The sequence below is a fragment of the Brassica oleracea genome, chromosome C4 (assembly GCF_000695525.1).
Source record: "Brassica oleracea var. oleracea cultivar TO1000 chromosome C4, BOL, whole genome shotgun sequence".
Lineage (NCBI taxonomy): Eukaryota > Viridiplantae > Streptophyta > Magnoliopsida > Brassicales > Brassicaceae > Brassica > Brassica oleracea.
Genome location: NC_027751.1, coordinates 52,556,180 through 52,576,815, shown reverse-complemented (window position 1 = coordinate 52,576,815; position 20,636 = coordinate 52,556,180). Strand labels below are relative to the sequence as shown.

Below are 20,636 nucleotides of genomic sequence, written 5' to 3'. Positions count from 1 at the left end.
AAGCTAATTTTTCTGGAAGCTCCTCGACTTCAAGACAGAATCAGAAGATAGATGTTGGTGGGAGGTTAATCAAGAGAATACTTCAGAGAAGTGAGACGGTCTAGCCAGACTTCATCTTTTGTACAGCCTGAGCAAAGAGTGGAACCCACAAAACACGAGAGAAGAAAAAACAAAACACGAAATTAACATATTCAGATCTTCTCTCTTGCATGTCTAACATCTGGCGCCGACGAAACTCAACACTCACGGCAGACGAAGCTGATGCAAGTAAACCTCTCATCAATCATGCTTAAAATCAATCTACGTTTTTCAATCTCACAAACTAAGAAACAATTTTACCTACATGAATCAGGAAATTAGTGTCCACATTCCCGACATAGAGAAAAAAAAGGAGTTGAAGTCCTAACAGTTTTCTCAGTATTAGACTAAACCACAGATTCAAGGCCCAGTTATTTTGAAACCCTAACATTTTAAATCCAAATTTATTATCTTTTTTCATGCACTATTTGATTTATATACAAACAACTACCTAAGTAAACACTAACAAGTTCCATCACCCTCAACTTTGAACATATAAGATAAAAAAAATCAATATATGACTTCGTCGTTCATTCTTGTATCAAACTCATCAACCTAAGTAAACACTAACAAGTTCCATCACCCTCAACTTTGAACATATAAGATAAAAAAAATCAATATATGACTTCGTCGTTCATTCTTGTATCAAACTCATCAACCTATGTAATATCCAAAGTCTCATCAATCACATTATAGACAAAAAAAACAAACAACCAATAAAATCCCGTAAACAAAACTATACAATGCACCTATAATGTAGCCGACCCCGCGCTTGCACCTAGTGTATGTGAATGGGGGCATGAACTAGAAACCATATCATTCGTCGATTTAAATAACTAGAGAGAGTGGAGTTCATTAATTTAGGTTTCACTCAATAAACATGTCCTGTGTAATTTGTAAATACGAGTTTGTTTATATAAGAAGTTAACTATTCATTAAGAACTTTTGTCTTCTCACATTATTTATTGGTTCTCTACTAATGTGTATTTGGGCCACTTTAGCTAATCGAAGACAGTCCTGTAACGTTTTAATTTTCATGCAATTTAAATTGAATAACTCATTATAAAGAGAAAAAAATATTATTAAGAAATTAATATATGAAAAAACATTTCAAAACTGTGGCATATAGATTTGGAAATGTATATTACATCAAGGTGATATGGTCAAAATCACAGAATATAATGGCATCCACAACCTGCAGTAGCTCCAGTAGTTGTCTCCTCCATCGCTAGTATTGACTGTGAAGAGGACATCGAAGAAGTGGTGGTTGAGAAGTAGTTTTTATATCAAAATTTTCTCTAGTTTCTTTTTTTTTTTGTCACGAAACTGATTATATTAATCTAAATGTTAAACGAGCTAAGACGATTACATCCGGAGGAAAACTCAACGGGAAGACGAAAACAGAAGGAAACTACAACAAAGAAAACGATAGATGTGTTCAAGGAGTAAAATGACCCGTAGAGACACTTCACTTGAATCCATGAAACTGTTCTTGGAGAGAACAAATTATAGTCGGAATGATCGACGTTGAAATACCCACGAAGGGTTTGGGAGCAGTTGCATACCGCCACTGAAAATAACCAGCTCTTGCTTGAAAGCAAGTTCAAGATCAAAGGAGCATAAGGTAGGAGACCTCGAGACCAAGATGCATACTTGAGACTGTTATGAGATGTTGAGGCTCGCTTGCAGGCTTGATCGGAGAGAAGGTAATAATACTCCATTAAGGTGGCTTGGTCAAGGAGAGTTGAGCCATAAACTCCGGTTCTAGAGTACTCTTTTAGGAGACTCATCGTGACAGTTTTGGGCTCAGTGGAAATGATGACTGGCATTGCTTTCTTTAAACAATCAATGACCATACATTGTAGGCGCAAGAATGGAGCATCCGGTGATCGTCCGACAATGCTCTCCAAAAAGACTAGGTGAATCTCATAAGTTTGGAAGAGCATGTTGTTCAGTGAGAAGGGCGCTGAGACGATTGGGACAAATATCTTCTCTGACTCCATATATGGAGTTGACACTAACGAGCACGGTATGGATGTCAAAGCCATCTCTCCACGTCCGGTGTGGCTCAACGTTGTTGTAGGCCAGGACACATAGAAGTTGATGAACCGTAGAAGCTGGGGCAATGAGGTGAAAGTATGGAGGATTTGCAGATACCGAACACACGGTTTGGCAGTGAATACAGATTTATCTTGTCGGAGTGAGAGCTGAACCTTGTCTAAACCAGTCACCACTAATACATTCACTAACAACAGCATGTCCTCAAAGCTTTGGTTTGTGCTGTACTGGAGAGAGACTAGTATGGCGACGATTCTTTCCTCAACCAAGATCTTCGCAGTCCCTAACAAATCTTGCAGAGAAATCAGAGCCCTTAAGGCTGGGTTTGACACGTACCATTCAATTAGGATGTTCTTCGTCGGACTGGTGTGGAAGGGAAAGCCTTCTTTGACCATAGATCTGAGACTACTCTTCAAAGACCTCACAAAGTCTTCTGTGACCATAGATCTGGGATTACTCTTCAAAGACCTCACCGAGAACAAGTTCACTCGAGAGAGAAAACTCAGTACTACAAAAGGAGAAGGATCGAGCAGGAGTATGATAGAATCAGTTTGTTCGTCGGAGCCGGCGACTGAGTAACGCAGAGCTTCACGAGAAGAACACGGTGAGGGGCGGAGCGGAGAAACAGGTGGTGTAAGAACAGAGACGGGGAGAGGGGGCTCCATCGGAGTTGGACCAGAGTCGACGAGCAGAGCAGAGGAAAAACGGACCAGCGAAACAGCAGATGAGCAAGGACGGGATGAAGAGTCCCGACGCCGGCGAGCTCGAGCTCCTCCGGGGTCGGAGAGGAGTGAAAGCAGATCGGCCTCGGGAATTGTGGTTGGGAGAAACGGCGCTAGGGCGAACGGCAACCGGATTTTTTCTCTAGTTTCTTATAAATTATATTCTCAGACTATGGATTGTCATTTGAAAGCCTTTTGTACTTTGAAATCTGCAAAAGAATCTATTTTAGTTTTAACATTTTAATATAATTTCAGTGTCTAACAAAACGTCGCTTTGGCCGAGTGGTTAAGGCGTGTGCCTGCTAAGTACATGGGGTTTCCCCGCGAGAGTTCGAATCTCTCAGGCGACGAAATGTTTTTCAAAAATATCGATTTTTAACTTTTCACCAAAATCTTGAAGAAGAAAAAGCCCATCCCAAAGGAAAACAGTAAATGCCCATTAGATCGGCCCCTGAGCTCCATGTCACCGACTGCAAGAACCGACGATGGCTAACAACCATGGTCAATCTCTTTTGCCAGGTACGAGTTACGCTCAAAGCTTACGTAAACGATGGCTAACATTCGAACTCATTGCCCATTTCTTCGTAGTGTTGTAATATTATCATTAGCTTCGTATAAAAATGATATAGTATATAATAGCAAAACATGTTTTGTTTTTTTTGCTGAAGTTGTTATTTTTTATATGAAAAAGGTTTAATATATAACATTTGAGTTTATCACAATTAATTTTATAATTTCGCGAATATAATCTTCTTTTCTTTATAAAATCTGACATCATCTAATTAGTTGAATACTTAGATTTCTATTAAGAAATTTTGGATAATGACAAATCACAAAAAAATACAATAAAGAAAAAAAAATCATAATCATAAATAAACCATGAAAATGAAAGATTAATTGTTTAAAGTTCATTAAAAATATTTGGAAAACGACATATAAACATAGAAAACAATTATTAGTCTAAAGAGATTGTCAAAATATCTAATTATGTGTACTTTTATCATAAATATTGCTTAAATTTTAAGAAATTTTTTATTTGATCATTTTTCATATCTATTTTATATACTTTTAAAAAACTAAAAATATCTAAAAATATTATAGCATAAGTACTTATTATAAGAATTTTTTTTGGGAAGAAGTACAAAAATACATCCATGCAGGCTCGGGGCTCCCATGTTAAGTTTGACCGTTTGAATTTCATAATATCGCAGAAAATAATAGTGTTCCTTACAAAAAGTATTCTTTTTTTTTTTTTTTGACAGCTACAAAAAGTATTCTATTTTGCCCTTTTAACAAAAAAAAAAAAGTATTCTATTCCTTCCTTGTACTAGAAGATGTGCTATGTGTAGTGTAATGTTTTGAAAATATGGGCTTGAAAACAAAAAGAGAAAAATATGCATAAAGTTTTCTTGTGAATTTTCACGTTCACGACGTTTCTAAATAACAGTACAATCGTATTCTCGTCAACATGAACATTAACTGCGTACTAAGAAGGAAGCATACATGCATTTACGAATCATATAGCTGATATTAAATACGATTTAATTACACGAATTTTGTTAAATAACCTTTTCAGAAGCTAGTAATGAATAATGAGAAACGTTGATGACAAGTTTCTTTTGTATGATGCAAAATACGAGACGAGTTACGTTTCAATATGTCTCGTATAGTTTTTGTTATATTTTTATTTTTTTAACTAAAAAAGTTAAACCGGATCTATTAAAGACACATATCTAACCCCATGTGAAAAGTTCAACCCACGGATGGATCATATCCTGAGTATTCAAAAGGACCATAAGCAAGAGTCCATATACGCGTGGTCACATGTGGAGCTAATAATTTCGCACTAGAGAAAAGTTTCTCTGGTCTAGACTAACAGGGCAACTCCTCTTCCATTGAAAAGATCACCGCGATGTGGTTAGTTTTTGTTATATTGCCAACTAATTTGTAGATAATTTGGCTACCGAATATAACATAAACATTAGGCTAACTAGGAAGTAGGAGAAAAAGAAAAAAACTAGGAAGTACGAGGAACAGTGAATAACTAATTTATGTCTAAAAACCTGTAATAAGAACAAATGATGACAGCATGATTTCGCAGACTATTTTAATTTTATCTCCCTTTTTTCTCCACGATCGTTTAAATTTTCTATTTTATAGTAGTAATATAATTTTTACTAAAGGCTGTATATTTTTTCTTATATATATATATATATATTCTTCTTCTTCAGTTATTCAATTAAATAGAAGAACATAAACGATTGGTTGATGGCGTCGTTTGTTATTGTTGGAGAGAGTGAAGATGTATCATTCACAAAACCACTTGGGAGATTGTCTGTGTTTTACTATGGAGTTGGGCATATGCTCAATGACATTACTGCTTCGTGTTGGTTCACTTACCTTCTCCTGTTCTTGACTCAGATTGGTCTCTCGCCAAGGTTTGTAGGTCAACTCTTCACATAAAATCCATTCCTACTTGTAAGATTATCAAATCAAGCTTTTTTGTTCTGTAGGGATGCTGCCATCGTCATGCTCTCTGGTCAAGTTGCTGATGGTTTTGCTACTGTCTTCGTTGGTGAATTGGTAACTTCTTTATAAGCTTGAATCTTTTGAATAACACAAACTTTGGGTTTAGTTTCTTTGTTGCGAGAGTTTGCTTTGGTTTCACTAAACATATCTTTATTGGTAATTGCTATAATGTGTTCAAGAACTCCTTTTAGACATTTAGGTTCTCTTAGTATCATGTCATTTTAAGGCTATGTTGGTTTCAGTTAATGTAAATATTGTCACATCACTGTCTTCTTAACATGCAGATTGATAGATTTGGGCATTTCAAAATCTGGCATGCCGCAGGGTCCCTATTAGTGGCTATCTCATTTTCATCGGTTTTTGGCGGGTGTTTGCCTTGTACTATCCTCCATAGTAACTCTTTAACTCTAGAAACATTATCGTACAGCATGTTTGCAGCTATCTTCAATATAGGATGGGCAGCTACGCAGGTTTCCCACATGTAAAACACTCTTCTATTTTCTTCATTTTATCTTCTCTTTAGGTTAACATCAGTAAGTATTCATTTTCATAATCTTTACTTTTTAGGGCTATGGTAAATTACATTACACTGAACTCAACAAGCAGAGTAGCACTAACAAGCTCCCGTAATGCGTTTAGCATGGTCAGCTCTTTCCCCTATAGTCTTATTATGGCTCTTATATATATAATATTTTTTTTTAGCTCTTGACTTTTCCTTGGACTGTATGTGTTTTCAGGTTGCTAATTTAGCCTTATACGCGATTGCTTTAGTTGTATTTGGTGTCAGCAAGGCTGATACAAAAGAAAACACTGAATCACAGGTTTGTGTTTTTATAGACCCTCTTTGGATCTATATACGTCAAAGTTAATGCCTGTAGATATGATTCTAATTAGTCTGTCTTTAAATCTATAGTATCGTTGGATTGCTTATTCATGCATTACCGTTGGCTGCTGCTTTGTGGTCGTATTTCTTATGGGGACAAAGGAACCACGGTGACGCAAACATTTCTCTAAAATGCTTAAATCAACTTTAACCAAAGTTTCATGCATGGTTAGATGATATTATTATTGAAAATGAGTTTGTCTTCTTTTTATGTTCAAAGGCTGCGTATAACTCTAAGGGAAACTAACCGAGCAAGAATACCATGGGCCTATTGGTTCCGTAAGATTCTATATTATCAAGTCGCTATGGTTTATCTCCTCACACGACTAGTCTTGAATGTTTCACAGGTTAGTTTATGTATCGTTTCTCACTTTCTTGCTTCTCTTGTATCTATATTAATACTCACATTCCTGGATTACATTTATATCCACAGGCATATCTTGCATTCTTTGTTATTGATGACTTGCAAATGGCTCAATCCGCTAAAGCTCTGGTAAGTGAAAGAAGAATCTCTGTTGATCATCGAACTTGTCTGAACCAATGTTTTCATTTTCAGATTCCTGCAATAATCTATATCTGCAGCTTCGTTGTGTCGGTTATGCTTCAGGTATACAAGAAGTTCAAACCTAATTCGTCTTCCCCATCTCTAAAAACAAGTGTTCTAAAAATCAATTTAGGCGGTGCCTAGCTGGAAAATTGGACAAAAAACATTTTTTCTCGAACGATTTAAAAAAAAAAGGCTTAGGCGTTCAAAAATCGATTTAGACACCTACATAATCAATAATCTCATATAAACATTGTTAAAACCTTTATGTTATGTAACTATATATTCCCATTAATGTAGGAGATTCCTTGGAATGGGAAACGCCTCAAGGCCTATTATTGTGCTGGTGGTATTATATGGATGTTCTGTGGTGTATCGGTCCTCTTTTTGCCAAGAAGTATAAACTCTTTCATGTATGCAGTCTCTGTCTTTATAGGCATAGCAAATGCATTGATTCTGGTAAGACATATTCATCTGCTACCTCAGATGTCGTCATGTGATATAAGGAAACTATATAATATATTTTCATTAATCTTAATCTTTTACAGGTGACGGCAATTAGTATGCAGAGTGTGTTGGTTGGTTCAGAACTTGGCGGATGTGCTTTCGTTTGTGGGTCTTTAAGTTTCTTAGATAAAATGTCATGTGGCATTGCTTTATATGTTCTTCAGTCACACAAAAGTAAGTTTCTTCTTATGTACCAATATTATATCAACTCGGATAAAATTGTTGATGGACGTGTGATTTGGATGTATTGTGCAGGCGGGACTTCACCAGAAGTTGTTGTTAACAGCACACACAGTTTTGACTTTTCGGTGACAAGATATGGATTAGGACTTGTCCCAGCTGTATGCTCTTTTATTGGAGTCGTTGTCACGTATTTTATGGAACTTGATGGCACAATAGTTAAGCCTCTGTGCCAACCGTTGCTACTTGAGTGAACAGAAAGGAAAAAGTCCCTTTGGTGAAACAATTAAAATAATAAACACTCTGTTTCAGTTAGAGTCTTTTTAATGTCTTTCTAGTTTAGAAAGTATAAATCCTTGTTGTTTTCTTCATTGTTAGTTAACTTATGGATTTGGATTTGGATCGAGTCGTATGACTTAAGGAGAAGATCGTCTGGGTTATGTCAGCGATTACTCAGATTCAAATCCAAGAGTGTAATTGCTGCTTCATTATAATCAAATAGTACTATTCAATATTATTCGGATTGAGTTTAGTTCTTTGTTTCGGAGAAGTTTGTATAGCTAAATTTTATCGCATCCTTGTATGTTATACAACTGATGAAACAGAGCTCGAGAAAACAGTGTGTAACATAAAACAAATAGATAAACCAAATAGAGTGTTAGAACATTATTATTGAAGGATTCTTAAGGTGGAATTTTTAACGGAATATAAGAACCTGTCTCTTAACTTTTAACTAAAAAAAACTAAGAACCGATTCTTAAATAAGAGTTTTAAGAGACGGTTCTTATATTCCGATAAGAACCCCACCCTAAGAACCTCCCAATAATGATGTTCTTAGCATAACTTTTTTACATTAGAACACATACCAAGAATGCGATATAGATTACAAAGAATCAAACCAAACAGCTTCATGAAAAGTAAATAATAAAATCAATCATTTCTCATCACCAGCCCAGTTTCCCTTGAGTTTAGGCCCAGTAGGCCCATCTTCACCATACACTTCATCAGGAATCTTCTTCGCAAAGTTCACAAAAGCCTTCTTCAAAGCCCCAGGCAACAGCCTCGCCACCCTCTTAACATCATCATCAACGCTATAATCAATCTTAGGTCCCCACTTCCTGTAATAATTCAACCACGGCGGCTCCACCACTTCTCCTCCTTCATACTCCGCCGCAACCACCTCGTACCCTAACCCCGTATCAACCACCTTCTTACTCTTCGCCGTATCGTTCCTTATCCCAACATCGTCGTCTCCTTGCAACACTAGTCCAGGTTTAGCATACATTGCGTGTCCGTGAAGCGACGCGTAAGCCACAGGCTTGTTGCTTCCTCCTCCTTGGAACTCTAGGTCACAAGCGTCGATCCAAACTCCTCCGCTGTGCTGAGACAAGAACACTCTCCATAGCTCTCCCGTGAAGTTGCTTATACGTAACGTCACGTGTTCCCAGTCACCGATGTGTTCGCCGATCCTCCCTAACGGTAGGTTGATGAACTTGACTTTAGCACGTGCGGGACCATTGAAAGGGTAGAATAGCCAGATGGCTATGTCGGTGAACGTTGCTCCGAGCATTGGTTTGATGTGGAGATACGCTTTCGTGTTCTGCAAGTCACCTTTCTTAACCCTCTCTTTGGCCTTCTTGTCTATAGGCAGGTCTAGCCAGTATGAACCGTCGTTAGATCCGCCTTGTGGAAGGTTTGTTCCGTTGGATTCGATAGGGTTAGGGTTTGATTCTTGACCTTGCTTGTAAAGCAAGGCACCGTTGCTGAAGTACCAGTTAACAGAGGAAGGTAGGTATTCTTCGTCTGGGTGGAGATAGATCAATGGAGAATACGTGTTGAACAAGACACCGATTTGGGACCCGTTTGGCATGGTAGAGAAGTTTAGTTTCGTGTTCTTCAAGCAAGATAAAGATGGAGGAGATGAGTTTTGAGGTTGCCATGTGAATGTTCCGACACAGACTCCTGTAGCTTGTGTCCCTCTAATGTTCGGTCTTAGGTTTGAGACGTTGACTCCGTTTGTTCCCCATATCCATGTGTCAGCTTCACACTGTTCGGTTAAGTCTGACCTAACACAACGCAGTTTGTCTAGAGGAGGCTTTTGAGAGGTGGTTGTGACTAATAAACCAACGGCTTGGTATCCATCAGGCGGCACGGGCAGCCAGATGTATCCAGGTCCGTCTTGTTTGATCTTGAGTGACTCGGTGTTTGCTACGAGGGTGTAATCTAGAGGCGATTTCAAGGTGTTGCTTGAGAGATCCCTAGCTGTGAGTACCCATCCGAATAGTTGATGGTTGTTTGGTTGGGCGTAGTAACCGAGGATGGAGAAACCGGAAGGGACCGATGATGGTTCAAAGAAGGTTGCTCCGAGGTTGTCTGGTCCACCTTCATAAGTGGACCAGACCTTGTTGAATGTGGAAACTTGGCTAACCTCAAGACCTCCCAAGTCAATGGTTCGTTTCGCAAACCCGTTACCTGAAGACTCAAGTCAAATAAAAATCATCAAACCAATAAATGTTAAGTTTTACGAATTTTCAATTTAAAACCAATTGGTGATAAGTCGACTGATCCAAGTCTTTTATATTATTCATGTTTCCTCGAAACTCCCTAGAAGTTTTATATTCTCACAAGAGATGAGCAAGAACCATATATAGTACAAACCTTGAGGCAAAGTAGGCAGTGGTGAGGGAAACTTGAAAGGAGTTTCCACGGGAAGTGCTTTGAGAATCTTCTCTGATACAGCTTCGGGAGAAGGATCCGTGATTGAAAGACAGTTTCCCATTTTGAGATGAGGAGATTGATTTGAAATGGTCTAACAGTAGAAACTTGAAGTCATGGGTTATATATATTTTTAGTATCTTGATGTTTTTAAAGACTCGTCAAGAATATATAAAATAAGCAAGAGAAGTTAAATGCCAAAGAGAATAAGTGTAAAGCATATTCTTCATTGTTAATGAGAAATAACGCAAACGTAAACGTAGAAGTCAATGCTTATCGATCTAACTGAAGCTGTCGTGCAAGGTTTTATTCAAAATATACATGTTTATTATATCCTTCTCTTTTCTTTTTTTCTGCAGTTTACATATCGTGCAAGGGAATACTTGAAATTTTGATGACAAGGGAAAACGACTTGTTACAGTTTATCCAATAGCAAAAGAAACCTGGTACTTGTTAAAAATATATAAAACTAATATGATTTTAATATATATACTTAATTTCCAATACAAAATCATTTGTAAGATGTTTGTAGTTAGGAATCGGTCTCCGAAACGGAGCTTCAATAACCTACACATCTTTAGAACTCTATTAAGTGTACCATACAAATTCAATCATGGAAAAAGATGCCACGAACATTTTCAGAGTAGAAATGTCATTACATAGTTTACAAAAAAAAAAAAAAAAGTCATTACATGTATATAGATTTTTATACAAAAATATAGGTACATGAATCATATAAAATATATGTAACGATATCTTTTTTTTTATGTAACGATATTTTATGTTAACATTGTTGGAAGATCCATCTAGTAGAATATTAAAGGAAAATTTTCAAAAAAAAACTTTGTTTGTTTACAAAATCAAAAACCCAAATCCACGAAAAAGCGAACTCCATAAAACTGAAAGCATCATGACCATGTTACCGCCAGTTCGTCCAATGCATCAAATGATATTCAGAAATCTATTTAAAAAAAAATTGGTGAAAAATGTTACGAGAAATCTATAAAATTGAAGTTCCGAACAAATATAAATGTTGCTAGCCCAAACACTATCATGTACAAAAAACCTTACGACCAGATCAAACATGCATATTCTTATCATATTCTTTTTTGACATTCATACATATTATTATTCAAATTACCGAGTTTTGAGACCTACAAAAGCTTTTACATACACATAATATCAAGGATCTAACTACCATGACTGTGAATTTTTCTTTTCATGTCATGACTAACACATGTTCTTATTTTAAATTACACATGCGACATACTTAAGCTTTGACACACACACACACATATCCAGATATCAAGGGCACTTAGCGTTTCGACCAGGACCACCATAGAAGAAATGAGTCCCCCAATAAGAACTTCCACTTTGTCCTTCTTTAACGCTGTAGCAGTTATCATTATCAGTAGTAGGATGAAGATTTTCTGCTTCTCTCAGAGTATTGGCTCCATCAACTGTCATAACTTTCCTGAAATAGCTCGCTTTCTTATACCATTCCCCTGCGAAGTGCCCACTTCCCATAGTGGTGGCTGTGTGTCTCCCGCCGGTCATTTCATTTGCGATTCCACCGCCCCAATAAACTTCCTCAGCTTTATCTTTGAGAGAAGTAAACAACGAGCCAGGCCAGTACCCAACAAGCTCTCCACCGACCCTAAGCCACCAGTTTCCAGTCCTAAGTAATAGACAACCCATTTTGGGTTTAGTTTAGATGCAGATATATGCTTAGATCCCATATTGCAAATTTAAAAAGGAAAAACTATATATATATATATATATATATTTGTGTCAATCTAGTTATAGCTAATTGATTTAAAAGTATAGCTCATGATAAACTCAAATTTAATACTATCTTATATATAAGATATTTGTGTCAATCAGGGTTACATGTATTATGTACATGCTAGATTTATTAAGTGTATGAGCAACATCAATACAAGTTTCACATAGAGCTTTTTTTTTTGATAAAAGATTTTCTATTAAAAACATGAGAGTGCAAATTATACAAAGCATAGCTTAGTAGGCTAAGTAGCCATTACATTTAAATAAAAAACCATTCCAAAACGTGAAAGCCCATATGGAAGTAAGAGGAGAGAGAAGCCCAAACCTAGTTCTGATGGAAGAAGCGATGATGTTCAAGGCATCGAAGGTAACGTAACGTCAGTAGCAGCGGGGGGTGAATTCGAAGACGGGGTAGATGCAGAGAACCACAAGCAGAGCATGTCGGAGGAGAGTTGTGGAGCATCAGGTTGGATGCTTGCGATCCTCCTTCTTACGGTTTGATCAATCTCAGCAATCAGCGAGTGGGTAGAGCGGTAGAGTTGGCGGTGAAGTCTACAATTTCGTTCAGCCCAAAGTGCATAGATCGTTGCTTGCCAAGCAAGTAGCAGTATTGTCCTTGCGGCTCTAGTACCCCTGAACCTCCTTAGATCCTCGATGATTTCCTCCCACGATCGAGATGAAGTGTACCGGAGATTCCGCTGAGAGTTCAACCACACATCCCATGAGAAGCTGCAATCAAAGAAAAGATGCGATCTGGATTCAGGAGAGTTATTGCAGAGGAGACATGATCCATCAGTGATGATCCCCCATTGAAGAAGACGATCTCAAGTTGGTGATCTGTTCAGCGCCATCAGCCAAGTGAGGAAACGATGCTTTGGGATTCCTCTGGAGAACCAGACTTCCTTGAACCATGTCACTGGTTTGCGCTCGTCCCTCAGGAGGTTGTAGATTTGTCGGGTGGAGTACCCGTCTTTATGATTACCACCAGGATACCAGAGGTATGAATCAATAGCCTCTGTGATTTTCATGGTTAAGAGAAAGGAGTAGATTTTCACTTGTTTCTCGGATCTTGCAGGAGGAAGCGTCCAGTGATCAATTTCCCATAGTTCCGCCAAAGTAGATGTTGAGGGAATTCCTGTCTTAGAAGTAGGCTCTTCCTCCAGAAACTCAGATATATTACCAAATGGAGACCAGTTCACATAGAGCTTTCTAACAAATAACAATAAAATCAATAATAGTATAATTTTGTTTTGGTTTTTAAAAAACTTGAAAAGCTTACTCAAAAGTTTATTAAATGAGAAAGTTTTGATAATTTTCATATGTGAATTTCTTACGTTTAAAAACAAATAATATTATATTATTATATATTCATATATTCATATATTATTTTTGTAAATTTTTATAAGAAACCACACTTCTATACATTTTATGAATATTTTTACGAGAATACATCATAAAGGATAATAAAAACTAAACGATATATATTATTGTTTGAGATATAATATATTCATAAAGTAAATGTAATTATAAGATAATATATTTCTATATTTTAAGGTATAGACATGTATATATATATATGTCCCCGCTTAAAATATTTTCTTCAAAAGGACTAAAAAGAAAGAAAAACTATGTGAGTAGTACCTTCCGGACAAGTATGGGGAGCTCGTGTTGAGCTCCGTCGTATTGTGAGACCTCACAGTAGGATCCACCTACAGTTACCCGTTTGCTCCTCTGAACAAAACCAGAGCAGTCAGCGTTGTAGCATCCTGTGGGTCCGTACCCATCGCTCTATTTCCAAAATTATTTCAAAGATGTTAGCTTCTTTAATATTCAATTAAAAACTAAAAAAATTAACGCAGGGACAAGAAAAAAAACCAAACAACACAATCTGTATCTATTCTATTCCTACTTTTGATCAGATCACAGTGGTAATATGTGTGTTTCGTATTGTTGCTTGGACAGGTTGCTTAAAAACAAAATTGCATATTATGATCAGAATCCAAAACTAGTGAGTATGTTTAGGGTTGCACATAAATTTATTAAAAAAAAGGGAGCTTACCGTCCAGTAAACAAATAATCTAACTGTGTTATCACCATATTTTCCTGGATAGACCTATAAATCAAGGAAAACAGATGTAGTGTTAATTAAAAAAAAATTGCAGATGAGACGATGTAGTTTCGAATTGACGACCAAAGAAGTATAAATACCTGCAAACCAACTTCAATTGTTTATAGTTATATCCAGACCCAAGCCAAGTCTGAGCCAGGCTATACTCGTTGGGAACTTCAACTTCTGGTCTCGAAATATTCATTACAAACTGTGTCCCGTAATAATTTCCAAGCGAATTCATGAGTGCGACCTAAACCGGGCGGGTCCAAAAAAGGGAGAAGTGTTAATTCAAAACTAGAAAGCTCTTAAACGTTTAAAAACAAATCTTGTTAAAGATTTGTATTTTCTCCTCTATTTAAGTATTCAAGCATGAATCAAAGATCTAACGTGCAGCTTATTATTCGAAAATTATGTAACTCTAAACGTGTAGATTGTAATTTTTGTACTGATATGTTTGATATTTAGATTTATTATATTGAATTCTATAATTTTCGTATTTATTTTTTTTTTCTCAATATATATCACCAAGACAAACGTTAAAAATAAGAGTATTAAAATCATTATTATTGAGATCATAAGCATACACATAATAATGAGTATTCAACAGTGAAAATATTATGTAATATACACATAAATAGAAATTGATCATGCTAAATGTTGCAATACTTTCCTAGTTAGTATATTTGTTTGACGTATAATAAAAATTAATATAACAATAGTATTTTCCATATAATTCTGATATCATAATTAAAGATATTAAAAAACGATTTAAAACAGTAAAGACACTCACGTTTCACAAAAAAAAAACGTAATTATATTTTTATTTGTGTTTAATGACAAATATCATACAAATTTTGATAACTTTTAAAATTTAAATATTCTTGTGTTCCACTTAAAAACATGCCACAATTGAATAAATAACAAAAAGGAAAATGCGTAAACACTGTACCTTTTTTTTTTATAACAATAAACACTGTACCTCATGGCCTCCAGCGTTGCTTTGATCATGAATCTTTTTCCCGAAACTCTCAATGGATTTTCATCGTAAGATATCCTCTTTCTCTGTTCTTCTTATAGCAACAGTGTTTTCTGGACACTCTCCGTTCTTGAGCCATATCTGAGTTATAGCCTTTGGCTCTTTCTTGGTGTACGTAGAATTAACTTTCGGGATAAAACTCGGTCTCATCTACATGCAAAAACATCCAGTTCAGCATATGATCATATATGCATGTTTAAACATAGAGAGATCGAAAATAAAGGCAAACCTGGATGGTGTGGTTTTTAAGAAGAGGATTATCAAAAGCTGGCTGAAGAGTTATCGGAACACAATCTATTATATCTCCATCTTCACTCTGTAAGAAAATATTAATTAGCCAAAGGGTGGAGTTATGATGCAAATGGATTTCTTTATATATCATAGCATATTTAGAAACTAATCGTTGATTATTAAGGAAAACTTTACATTTCATGTCATGCACTTATTAGCTTCATGTTTTATATATAAAATCTAAAATTGATTAGTTATATCAAATACAGTTTTTTCAATAATAATATCAAATTAAAAGATCTTAATATTTTCCATTTAACATATAGTATATTACTGACTGAAAAATAGTGTTGAGTAATCATATCATTTTGTATCTTTACTGATCTTCTACATATTCTTATTAGTATAGACTAATAGTTCGAGAACAAGCCACATTTGTAGTTTCTTACACAGTAATTAAACATACATTTTCCATATAACAAAATCACAAAAATCATATATTTGGAACATAATAAGAATTAACATAAATTTTTTTTTAACACTTAATAGTAAACATGTATTAGATAAGCTTTAAACAAGTGTATAGTATATTTTTATCATGTGTTTGGAAACCCCAACATCAAATCTATTTATCATTGCTCAGGACAACACCAAAACAAATTTAAAAAAAAATTATGTGTACAAATTACCTTAATTGATTTAAGAGCAGGTTTGTTGAGCTGCTTTAAACGTCTTTGTACTTTGACATCCGGATGATCAGAAAACTCCTTTCCATAGACACAAGGAGAGATTATTGTCGTTATCACTGTGAGAGCTACCGCAAAACCGGCCATTCCCATATTATAGGGATAATGATATTCCTTGGCAAAGCTTTTAGATAGTAAGTCGTTTTTCACTTTTTAATCAACAACTCTTTCGAATTTATATAGAGGAGTAGAGATTGCTCACATTTTCTATTAATTAAGAGAATTAATGCTTAAAGACCTTATCATCTTGTAATAGGTTTGTCAATTGTCAGTGGCTACAGTAAGAAAAAGTAAAAAAATCACTAAACATTGACCCATGACTTAAACATAATAAGATCATAATTAAGAGTACTGTAATCTAACAAATTAAGAAATAAAATAAAAATCTCTAAGAATGATGCAAAACTTAAGTCATGGCCCATTGTGTTACTATCATAACCACTAACAAAGGTTTTTTCCGAAAATAGTGCTTAAAGATCTTATCATCCTATGATATTTTTTTCTGAAATTAGTAGTGATTGGAAACTTTAGGATATTGTGATTTATAAGAGTACTGTAATTTAACAAATTAAGAAATAAAAACATTTGAGAATGATGCAAAACTTAAGTCATGGCCCATTGTGTTACTATCATAACCACTAGCAAATTATGTGATAGGTTTTTCTGAAATTGTGCTTAAAAATATTATTATTTTATGATAGTTTTCTGAAACTAGTAGTGATTTGAAACCTTTATCATCCTATGGTAGTATTTCTTAGTGGCAAAACTACAAAGTCAAGAAAACACAATACCATAAACGCCATGGAATGTTTCCATATGATTATTTTTTAAATCATGTTTAATTAATAACTAGATTTGAATCCGCGCAAATGCGTGGAATATAATATTTCTAAATTTTATCGGATGATTATAAGAAAAATTTAAAATTTTGAGTTGGGGGATTTTAGATCACGTAAGTTAAGTGCAATTATGTTCATATATTTTATAATGTACTCGGTATATATTTAGATGCTAAAATTATATAAATCTGTTTACAAAAATATAGAATATCTATAATTAAGATTAAGCAATTGAATATACCTTTAGTTAATGTATTTTCTGTTTAAATATAACATCTCCAAATATTGTTATAAAATCTGGTACATTTAATATTTTTCCAAAAAAAAAAACAATTTTAATGATAAGATATTTTCTGATTTGTTTTCTCAAAATTTAGGTGAGATTCTTTCTAAAATTATGAACATATCTAATAAATTGTTATCATAATTAATTTAATAACATAAACATTTATTAAGATTAGAAAATATAACATATCTAATAGGAGGTCTAACTTAAATCCACGTAGAAAAGTCATAATGTTTCTGTTTTAACAAAAGAGATGATCATCATTTATTTTATTTTTTGACAGAAAACTTGTTCACCTCAACGTGCACAGAAGAATATGAATCAACCAATAAAAAGTAAATTATTAGAATTTAAATTAATTTATTCTTCTTTTGACAGAAAATTTGTTCTAATAAAAATTAAATTATTAGAATGATTCTACTTTTACATATGACATCGAATTACTAACTGTGTTAGAAGATATTTTGTTTCTAAATAAGCACAAAAGAGAGACCGGAAATGAAGTCAAACCTCGCCCGCATTACCACATACTAAATTCGCTCCAAAAGAAATAAAGCGATAGTGTCAGTCACAAGACAAACGGCAACACATTAGTGACAACTAAATTATGAAACAATATATTTTTGGATGAGTATTAGTGACAACTAAATTATGAAACAATACATTTATTTATTACACGATACTAATGAAGTTTGACCAATAATTATAATGGAAGATCCAAAAGTCCCATCTCTATGTTTTGTTATACGTAGACAAAGCAATTATAACACAGGTCACCTGGAAACAAAGACGAGTAACTAATGTGATTATATATATATTCCAGTATACACATGGGACCATGTTCTTTAAAGACATTTTATATTCTCTTCACTCCATAGAAACAAAGGCACACTCATTGCAAACTAAAACCAATATACTTAAGAATGCGTATATAATATATATGTTTTATACAATTGATGATTAAATCTGGACTGATCCTGCTATGCAAGTAAGTAGACAGATCTTTAAGGGCAATTAGAGTTTCTACCAGGACCACCATAATAGAAGTGACTTCCCCAAGAACCTCCATCACCACTCTTCACATTGTAACAATTTTCTTGATCAGTAAAGACTTGAAGATTCTCAGGGTTCCTCAGTTCGTTCGACCCATCGACTACTTGAACGTTCTTGAAGTAACTAGCTTTCCCCCAACCTTCCTCTGCAAACCGACCACTTCCCATCTGAGTGGTGGTGTGTTTTCCTTCCTCAGACTGTGAGTTCACCACTTCACCTCCCCATTCGATCATCGATGCACTTTCTGATAAGTAAGAGAAGAGTGAAGCTGGCCAGTATCCTATTATGTACTTCTCTCCAAATTGTAGCCACCAATGTCCTTCTTTTGGATCCTGAGAAAAACCAAACCGAAGCTAAACCAAAACCGGTTGGTAGAAATAGTTTTATGCTAAACAAACTGAATAAACCGACAACATCACTAAAACCATATTTTTCATTAGCCTACATATTTTTATTGACATCATTAGGCTATATATAGAAATAAATTTAGTTGTACAATGTATACTTTTATATTAGTTTTAACCAAGTTATTTTATTCTTGTTTGTAGGGAGCTAACTAAAAGCATCTAAGCTTTCAAAGATTTAAAGGTTGGAAACAAGTTTGGATTCTTGCTGTTGGTTTACCTTCCAGATAAGTATGGTAATGTCATACTGAGAGTTCCCATAGCCAGATAGAGGTGAGATTGAACCACCCATTGCAATCTCCCTGTTGATTTGAACAACCCCTGAGCACAGAAGGTTATAGCAGCCAGTGCCTTGGTATGCATCACTCTGTTTTTTTTTCACAAGAGAAACAAAAAAAATGATACTTAGATAAACTAAAACACACACAAGAATATATATTTAAAAAAAAACGAAATATGTAGAAACTTACAGTCCAATAAGTGAAGAGCCTGGTGCGAGTATCACCATACAACTGTGAACTGACCTGTAAACACACACACAAATCTCTGAGTTAGAAACAGTCTTTCTCTATTAACAAGAAGTCCTTTTCAAGAAGATAAGATTCACCTGCCAGCCAGCTTCAATACTATTAAGATCAGAGTTAAAGTTTCCACCCAAAACCCAAATCTGAGCTAAGCTAAACTCATTAGGCATCTCCACATCCGGATTCCATACATTAATCTTCGCTTTAGCCCCGTAGAAAACCCCATCTTCGACATACATTATCGCGTGCTACATCAAATCCAAAGAGATAAGAAACATTGTTAATAAACACACAACAACATAAACATGACAATGAAACATTATTACCTGATGACCATTTTGTGTGAGGACACTAGCTGGCTCATAAGATTTAGGCTTAGGAATACTCTTCTGGCTCTTCATACCGAACTTCTCGAGGGAACTCGCTCGGTAAAGATCTTGCTTCCTCGTTCTTCTGATGGGAACTGTGTCCTCAGGGCATTTCCCATTCACATGCCATAGCTGAGTTATATCATTAGACTTGGACGAAACTTTACTCTCACTAAAGACACTCTCTGGGTTGAAACTTGGCCTCATCTACAAAACAAAGCCCATTAACAATGTCAGAACAAAACAAAAACAGAGTCTGTTCGAACTGAAAGAAGAAGAATAGAACAGTTTCTTAACCTGGATGGTGTGGTTGATCAGCAGAGGATGAGCTAAAGCTGGTTGGTCCGTGATTGGGACACAGTCAATCACATCTCCATCTGGGCTCTGTTTGAAACCATAAATTATTGTGAAATTTATTGAAACTTTATCTAATAATCTCTGTGAATTTTTTTAACCTTTATGGATTTGAGAGGTGGCTTGTTGAGTCGTTTCAAGTGTTTATGGATTTGAAGATCCGAGAACCCATTTTTGCCGGAGATGACTGAAGGAGTGAGGATAGCCGCCACCGTCATTACCAGAGCAAGCAAGAAGCTGACCCTTTTGAAATTAACGGCCATGGTTAAAGAAAGAAAGAAACACAGAAAGGTTTCTTACAGAAAGAGAAAGTCTTTTGGAGAAGAGAGAAGATGAGAGGTTCTTCTGGGAAGTTAATAACTCTTTTGGGCTAAACCTTCATTAAAGGACCGTACGTTTTTTTAAAAAAAAACAGACACAAGTGAAAAAAACTTGGGTTCTATTGCGTAAGATTGGTCTGTTTTATATTTTTGTTATAAATTAAGCATTGAAATGATCATCCACTTCTTTACCAAACTCAAGCACTATGATCATCCACTCCTTTACCAACTCAAGCACTATGATCATCTACTCATCAAGCATTATGATCACCCACTCATTTACCAAATTAAGCACCATCTTTGTTATTTTATGTATTGTTGTTCACTATAAATACCATCACTCATCTCACTCTTTTGTACACCA

At 35.3% G+C, this 20,636-nt stretch overlaps 3 protein-coding genes, 1 non-coding gene and 1 pseudogene across 5 annotated transcripts; 2 read left to right on the top strand and 3 right to left on the bottom strand.

Moving 5' to 3' along the window:
• The first annotated feature begins 3,126 nt into the window (after positions 1 to 3,126).
• On the top strand, positions 3,127 to 3,208 carry TRNAS-GCU. Its single transcript has one exon. It is a non-coding gene; the product is annotated as a tRNA-Ser (tRNA).
• Positions 3,209 to 5,119: 1,911 nt separating this feature from the next.
• LOC106340853 (major facilitator superfamily domain-containing protein 12) lies at positions 5,120 to 7,978 on the top strand. The gene is made up of 12 exons (XM_013779682.1): positions 5,120 to 5,296; positions 5,372 to 5,441; positions 5,672 to 5,868; positions 5,955 to 6,030; positions 6,125 to 6,208; positions 6,301 to 6,380; positions 6,491 to 6,617; positions 6,704 to 6,763; positions 6,827 to 6,877; positions 7,115 to 7,273; positions 7,363 to 7,495; positions 7,577 to 7,978. Exons 1-12 carry the CDS (start codon positions 5,127 to 5,129, stop codon positions 7,753 to 7,755), a joined length of 1,386 nt encoding a protein of 461 aa, XP_013635136.1. The 5' UTR covers positions 5,120 to 5,126; the 3' UTR covers positions 7,756 to 7,978.
• Positions 7,979 to 8,298: 320 nt separating this feature from the next.
• Positions 8,299 to 10,408, bottom strand: LOC106339456. 2 transcript variants are annotated; one of them, XM_013778268.1, is made up of 2 exons: positions 10,160 to 10,408; positions 8,299 to 9,982 (listed from the first exon to the last, which is right to left on the bottom strand). In XM_013778268.1, the coding sequence occupies exons 1-2, from the start codon at positions 10,278 to 10,280 to the stop codon at positions 8,436 to 8,438; spliced, it is 1,668 nt and encodes a 555-aa protein (XP_013633722.1). In that variant the 5' UTR covers positions 10,281 to 10,408; the 3' UTR covers positions 8,299 to 8,435. The 2 variants fall into 2 exon arrangements, with proteins under 2 accessions (XP_013633722.1, XP_013633723.1); XM_013778269.1 differs by having other exon boundaries at positions 8,299 to 9,973; positions 10,160 to 10,407.
• Positions 10,409 to 11,521: 1,113 nt separating this feature from the next.
• On the bottom strand, positions 11,522 to 16,217 carry LOC106339225 (annotated as a pseudogene).
• Positions 16,218 to 18,043: 1,826 nt separating this feature from the next.
• Positions 18,044 to 20,355, bottom strand: LOC106337037. The gene is made up of 7 exons (XM_013776050.1): positions 20,054 to 20,355; positions 19,896 to 19,982; positions 19,557 to 19,805; positions 19,314 to 19,478; positions 19,177 to 19,230; positions 18,927 to 19,073; positions 18,044 to 18,634 (listed from the first exon to the last, which is right to left on the bottom strand). The coding sequence occupies exons 1-7, from the start codon at positions 20,213 to 20,215 to the stop codon at positions 18,254 to 18,256; spliced, it is 1,245 nt and encodes a 414-aa protein (XP_013631504.1). The 5' UTR covers positions 20,216 to 20,355; the 3' UTR covers positions 18,044 to 18,253.
• Between the last annotated feature and the right edge of the window lie 281 nt (positions 20,356 to 20,636).

Coding starts and splice junctions, on each gene's coding strand:
- LOC106337037 (XM_013776050.1), bottom strand. CDS start 20,215: ATGGCCGTTAATTTCAAAAGGGTCAGCTTCTTGCTTGCTCTGGTAATG. Junction 19,231..19,313: donor GTATTGAAGCTGGCTGGCAG/GTGAATCTTATC, acceptor GTGTGTTTACAG/GTCAGTTCACAGTTGTATGG. Junction 19,074..19,176: donor GGCTCTTCACTTATTGGACT/GTAAGTTTCTAC, acceptor AAAAAAAAACAG/AGTGATGCATACCAAGGCAC.
- LOC106339456 (XM_013778268.1), bottom strand. CDS start 10,280: ATGGGAAACTGTCTTTCAATCACGGATCCTTCTCCCGAAGCTGTATCA. Junction 9,983..10,159: donor ACTGCCTACTTTGCCTCAAG/GTTTGTACTATA, acceptor TTATTTGACTTG/AGTCTTCAGGTAACGGGTTT.
- LOC106340853 (XM_013779682.1), top strand. CDS start 5,127: ATGGCGTCGTTTGTTATTGTTGGAGAGAGTGAAGATGTATCATTCACA. Junction 5,297..5,371: donor CAGATTGGTCTCTCGCCAAG/GTTTGTAGGTCA, acceptor TTTGTTCTGTAG/GGATGCTGCCATCGTCATGC. Junction 6,764..6,826: donor CTCAATCCGCTAAAGCTCTG/GTAAGTGAAAGA, acceptor TTTCATTTTCAG/ATTCCTGCAATAATCTATAT.